Genomic DNA, 7,500 nt, shown 5'->3' with positions numbered 1-7,500 from the left:
CTCCCAACCCCCACCGCCAAATTTATCATACCCCCATCCCCACCCATAAATGTATCCCCTACCCCCACCCCCACCCCCAAATTTATCCCCTACCCCTACCCCCACCCCCACCTCACCCCCAAATTTATCCTATACCCACCTTCCACACAAATTTATCCTACCCCACCCCCCTAAATTAATACTACCCTCTACCCCCCTTCCCTCCCACACCCCATCCTCAATTGATCCCGGCCATACTCTTACCCCCCCCCCACCCCATTGATACCACCCTCCCCCCAACTGATCCTACCCCCAGCCCCCTAAAATCGATCCTACCACCCCATCCCCTACCCCGAACTGATCCTACCCCCAGCCCCTGCCCCCCTAAAATCGATCCTACCACCTCATCCCCTACCCCGAACTGATCCTACCCCCAGCCCCTGCCCCCCTCCAACTGATCCTACCACCCCATCCCCTACCCCCCAACTGATCCGACCCCCAGGCCCCTTCACCCCAATTGATCCTACCACCCCATCCCCTACCCCCAACTGATCCGACCCCCAGGCCCCTTCACCCCAATTGATCCTACCACCCCATCCCCTACCCCCAACTGATCCGACCCCCAGGCCCCTTCACCCCAATTGATCCTACCACCCCATCCCCTATCCCCAACTGATCCGACCCCCAGGCCCCTTCACCCCAATTGATCCTACCACCCCATCCCCTACCCCCCAAACTGATCCTATCCCAAGAACCCCAAATTGATCCTACTACCACATCCCCTACCCCACAATTGATCCTATCACCAACCACCCAATTCATCAATGCTTTCTCTCTTTCTCAAAAAAAAGAAAAGTCACACCTGTTCCATCCTCGCCGGACCCCCCATCCGGTGCCCGCGCACCACTTCCGGTTCCGGTCTCCCCTCGCTGCTGGTCGCAGTGGGCACGGATCTGCTCCAGCAGCCTGAGGGTCCTGGACTCTCGACGTGCCCGCTTGTCGTCCGGGTTGCAATGCACGATGTTGTGCAGGGCTGCTGAGGCCCGTGCCCGCGCCGCCACGCTGCCCCGTGTGTTGCCCAGCAGGTCCGAGTCCTTGTCGCTCCCGTGGAGTAGTTGGACCAGGAGGGGGAGGCATCCTGTGTGTGTGTGTTTTTCCACACACATACACAGACACAGACACACACACACACACACACACACACACACACACATGCACACACACACACAACCGAACACCGGGTTAAAACATGTCCTATATACATCAGTATCAACATCATCATCATCATCATCACCGCCATCATCATCATAACCATCATCATCATCATCATCATCATCACCACCACCATCACCACCACCATCATCACCACTACCATAATCACCACCACCATCATCACCACCATCATCATCATCACCATCATCATCATCACCACCATCATCATCACTACCACCATCATCATCACCACCATCATCATCACCATTATTATCACCACCACCATCATCATCACCATCATTATCACCACCACCACCATCACCATCACCATCATCATCACCATCATTATCACCACCATCATCATCACCATCACCATCATCATCACCACCATCATCATCACCATCATTATCACCACCACCACCATCATTACCACCACCATCATCATCACCACCATCATCATCACCATCATTATCATCACCACCACCATCATCATCATCATCATCATCATCACCACCATCACCACCATCATCAACACCACCATCATCATCACCACCATCATCACCACCATCATCACCACCACCACCATCATCATCACCATCATCATCACCACACTCAATGACAAACAGGTCAGTACCTGACTGTCTCATGGCGATACAGCTGTTCTATATACATCACCATCATCATCACCACCGTCATCATCACAACAACCATCACCACCATCATCATCACCACTATCATCATCACACTCAATGACAAACAGCATAGTACCTGACTGTCTCATGGGGATACAGCTGTCCTATATACATCACCATCATCATCACCACCATCATCATCACACTCAATGATAAACAGCTCAGTCCCTGACTGTCTCATGGCGATACAGCTGTCCTATATACATCACCATCATCATCACCATCATCATCACCACACTCAATGACAAACAGGTCAGTACCTGACTGTCTCATGGCGATACAGCTGTTCTATATACATCACCATCATCATCACCATCATCATCACCGCACTCAATGACAAACAGCTAAGTACCTGACTGCCTCATGGCGATACAGCTGTTCTATATACATCACCATCATCATCACCATCATCATCACCGCACTCAATGACAAACAGCACAGTACCTGACTGCCTCATGGCGATACAGCTGTCCTATATACATCACCATCATCATCACCATCATCATCACCGCACTCAATGACAAACAGCACAGTACCTGACTGCCTCATGGCGATACAGCTGTCCTATATACATCACCATCATCATCACCATCATCATCACCACACTCAATGACAAAGAGCACAGTACCTGACTGCCTCATGGCGATACAGCTGTCCTATATACATCACCATCATCATCACCACCATCATCACCACACTCAATGACAAACAGCTCAGTCCCTGACTGTCTCATGGCGATACAGCTGTTCTATATACATCACCATCATCATCACCACCATCATCATCACAACAACCATCACCACCATCATCATCACACTCAATGACAACAGCTAAGTACCTGAGTGTCTCATGGCGATACAGCTGTTCTATATACATCACCATCATCATCACCACCATCATCACCACACTCAATGACAAAGAGCACAGTACCTGACTGCCTCATGGCGATACAGCTGTCCTATATACATCACCATCATCATCACCACCATCATCACCACCACCACCATCATCATCACCACACTCAATGACAAACAGCTAAGTACCTGACTGTCTCATGGCGATACAGCTGTCCTATATACATCACCATCATCATCACCACCGTCATCACCACACTCAATGACAAACAGCACAGTACCTGACTGCCTCATGGCGATACAGCTGTCCTATATACATCACCATCATCAACACCACCATCATCATCACAACAACCATCACCACCATCTTCATCACCACCATCATCACCACCACCACCATCATCATCACCACCGTCATCACCACACTCAATGACAAACAGCACAGTACCTGACTGCCTCATGGCGATACAGCTGTTCTATATACATCACCATCATCATCACCACCATCATCATCAACAATTACCACCATCATCATCACCACCATCATCATCACCATCATCATCACCACCATCATCACCACACTCAATGACAAACAGCACAGTACCTGACTGCCTCATGGCGATACAGCTGTCCTATATACATCACCATCATCATCACCACCATCATCATCACCGCACTCAATGACAAAGAGCACAGTACCTGACTGTCTCATGGCGATACAGCTGTCCTATATACATCACCATCATCATCACCACCATCATCACCACACTCAATGACAAACAGCACAGTACCTGACTGCCTCATGGCGATACAGCTGTTCTATATACATCACCATCATCATCACAACAACCATCACCACCATCATCATCACACTCAATGACAACAGCTAAGTACCTGAGTGTCTCATGGCGATACAGCTGTCCTATATACATCACCATCATCATCACCACCATCATCATCACAACAACCATCACCACCATCTTCATCACCACCATCATCATCACCACCATCATCACCACACTCAATGACAAACAGCACAGTACCTGACTGTCTCATGGCGATACAGCTGTCCTATATACATCACCATCATCATCACCACCATCATCACCACACTCAATGACAAACAGCACAGTACCTGACTGTCTCATGGCGATACAGCTGTTCTATATACATCACCATCATCATCACCACCATCATCATCACCGCACTCAATGACAAACAGCATAGTACCTGACTGTCTCATGGCGATACAGCTGTTCTATATACATCACCACCATCATCACCACCGTCATCATCACAACAACCATCTCCACCATCATCATCACCACCGTCATCACCACACTCAATGACAAACAGCTACGTACATGACGACTGTCTCATGGCGATACAGCTGTTCTATATACATCACCATCATCATCACCACCATCATCATCACAACAACCATCACCACCATCATCATCACCATCATCATCACCACACTCAATGACAAAGAGCACAGTACCTGACTGCCTCATGGCGATACAGCTGTTCTATATACATCACCATCATCATCACCACCATCATCATCACACTCAATGACAAAGAGCACAGTACCTGACTGCCTCATGGCGATACAGCTGTTCTATATACATCACCACCATCATCACTACCATCATCACCGAACTCAATGACAAACAGCATAGTCCCTGACTGTCTCATGGCGATACAGCTGTCCTATATACATCACCATCATCATCACCACCATCATCACCACACTCAATGACAAACAGCACAGTACCTGACTGTCTCATGGCGATACAGCTGTCCCTGGAGGCGGACAGTGCCAACAAAGTGCGAGACATGTCCTCTTTGTCCTGCGTGCTCAGCATGGACAGCAGAGAGTACACCATGTCCACCTGAACCACCAACATCATTCTTCAACACTTTTTTGACTCACTTGTGACTGTGTGTGTGTGTGTGTGTCCGTGGTAAACTTTAACATTGACATTTTCTCTGCAAATACTTTGTCAGTTGACACCAAATTTGGCATAAAAATAGGAAAAATTCACTTCTTTCCAGTCATCTTGTTTAAAACAATATTGCACCTCTGGGATGGGCACAATTTTTTTTTAAATGAAGCCTAATTATATGCAAACTGATTTACTGTTATATTTATATTTTTTGTATTCTCTAAACTTGGCACTTTGCTCTGATATTCTGACCCAGCAACAAGAGCAGTCATTATTATCATTTTTTGTTCAAACAGGAACTTCTTTTGCTAAGCATGGAAGTTTTATTTATTTTGCAAACGTTTTGGTGCAGGTAGTAAAAAAGAGGAAATTACTCTGTAATTAATGGTAGGGGACTGAATTTGCTTTAACCTGATCTTTCTCATTTTAAACATTACATTTTGAAATAATACTCAATACATAAAAAGCTTGGATTTTTTTAAGTGTATCACAAGTGAGTCTTGAAGGCCTTGCCTCTCTTGTTTTTGTTTTTTTGTTTTTTTTTATATATATTTGAAATGAACAAACAATTAGGCATGGAGATGAAATGATTAACAAATAGTAAAGAGTGGTAACTCTCTCCATTCACAAGGTACACAACTTCATGTCAGTGCTGTTTACGCTATCGATTCAGCTAGCGCACAGGTAAATAAAATTAAAGAGGCTATGCCAGTCTTGAATAAAAGCTTATTTGTGTTTACACATTTCTTCTGTCTTTGCTGCTGTGTGCACATGTCAAATGATCGGTATAAGGACAGGCCCGGCGCTTCCTTTATCGAGGAAGTGTCTGGGTTTATTCCAATGTACCGACGGGCACAATAGCCGAGTGGTTAAAGCGTTGGACTGTCAATCTGAGGATCCCGGGTTCGAATCACGGTGACGGCGCCTGGTGGGTAAAGGGTGGAGATTTTTACGATCTCCCAGGTCAACATATGTGCAGACCTGCTAGTGCCTGAACCCCTTTCGTGTGTATATGCAAGCAGAAGATCAAATACGCACGTTAAAGATCCTGTAATCCATGTCAGCGTTCGGTGGGTTATGGAAACAAGAACATACCCAGCATGCACACCCCCGAAAACGGAGTATGGCTGCCTACATGGCGGGGTAAAAACGGTCATACACGTAAAAGCCCACTCGTGTGCATACGAGTGAACGCAGAAGAAGAAGAAGAAGTTCCAATGTACCTTTTATTTACCTGTGTGCTAGCTGAATCGGTAACGTAAGCAGCACTGACTTGAAGTTGTGTACCTTGTGAATAGAGAGAGTTACCACGCTTTACTATTTCTTAAATATTTTTTATTGTTCCTTCTTCGAGACATGTCGGGATCCATGGCATGGACGATACAACTTAACACCATATTATAATTATGAACTTCTCCTCTCATTCGTCGCCTGTTGCCCCACCCCCACCCCCACCCCGCGTGCTAAGGACATAGGCTGCCAGGAAGTGTTCAACTGTACACCAAACTTTTATACATAAAGATATATATAATTTTATATATATATATATATATATAAAATATATATATATATATATAAAATACAGTATAGTACAATACAATATAGTACAATGCAATACATCTTTATTCATCCATTTGGAAACCAAATTGTGCATACACAGGCTCGTCACTCACCCTTCACAATATCACAGCCAAGTCCAAAACACTATCAACATGACAAATGTTCGACAAAAGATAAAACAGCAGATATATATATATATATTGATCTTACCACCCGATCCCCTACACCCAAGCTGATCCTACCCCCAGCCCCTTCACCCCAATTGATCCTACCACCCAATCCCCTACCCCCCTACTGATTCTACCCCCAGCCCCTACCCCCCCCAACTGATCCTACCACCACATCCCCTACCTCCCAATTGATGGTTAGGGTTATATATATATATATATATATATATATATATATATATATATATATGTGTGTGTGTGTGTGTGTGTGTGTGTAATGAAAACAATAAAATTGGTGATTAAAATTATATAAACGGCGATCGATCCGATGTCTCAGCTTGTACGTAATCTTCCCGATTTTAAAGAATTTCCCCCACTTTCAAACACACTATCCTCCACACACACACACACACACACACAGTTTCCCCCAACCCTCCATTCATTCACATCTCCCACCCCTCCCTTTTAACCGATAATACTCAAATGTATTCATGAATACTTTAACAAAATGTCTTCAGTCACTGATATGTGTGACGGGGACATTAAACAAAAATTACTTCCTACACACACACACACACACACACACACTCACTCACCCCTGCACACACACACACACAGTTTCCCCCAACCCTCCATTCATTCACATCTCCCACCCCTCCCTTTTAACCGATAATACTCAAATGTATTCATAAATACTTTAACAAAATGTACTTCAGTCACCGATATGTGTGTGACGGGGACATTAAACAAAAATTACTTCCTACACACACACACACACACACACACACACACAGAGTTTCCCCCAACCCTCCATTCATTCACATCTCCCACCCCTTCCTTCTAACCGACAATACTCTAAATGTATTCATAAATACTTTAACAAAATGTCTTCAGTCACTGATATGTGTGACGGGACATTAAACAAAAACTTACTTCCTACACACACACACACACCCACACACACACACACACACATCACCACCACCACCTGCCACCCTCCAACATCCCCCCAAGCCACCCCCCACCCCCACCCACACACACACACACCGTACCTTCTTGCTGAAGTACGGAGGAGGGTGATGGTCGG

The 7,500-nt window shown here is 45.7% G+C and overlaps 1 protein-coding gene across 1 annotated transcript in view; it reads right to left on the bottom strand.

The window, feature by feature from the left end:
• Positions 1 to 7,500, bottom strand: part of LOC143278086 (uncharacterized) — a 35,342-nt gene that overhangs the window by 20,893 nt on the left and 6,949 nt on the right. Inside the window, exons 5-7 of the mRNA XM_076583118.1 lie at positions 7,466 to 7,500; positions 4,515 to 4,632; positions 842 to 1,117 (exon numbers count right to left, since the gene is read on the bottom strand). The exon at positions 7,466 to 7,500 is cut by the window's right edge and continues 120 nt beyond it. Coding sequence (XP_076439233.1) covers positions 842 to 1,117; positions 4,515 to 4,632; positions 7,466 to 7,500 — 429 coding nt within the window. The remainder of the gene's footprint in view (positions 1 to 841; positions 1,118 to 4,514; positions 4,633 to 7,465) is intronic.

The sequence above is a fragment of the Babylonia areolata genome, chromosome 35 (genome assembly GCF_041734735.1).
Source record: "Babylonia areolata isolate BAREFJ2019XMU chromosome 35, ASM4173473v1, whole genome shotgun sequence".
NCBI classification, from domain to species: domain Eukaryota; kingdom Metazoa; phylum Mollusca; class Gastropoda; order Neogastropoda; family Buccinidae; genus Babylonia; species Babylonia areolata.
This window is presented reverse-complemented; position numbering and strand designations above follow the sequence as displayed.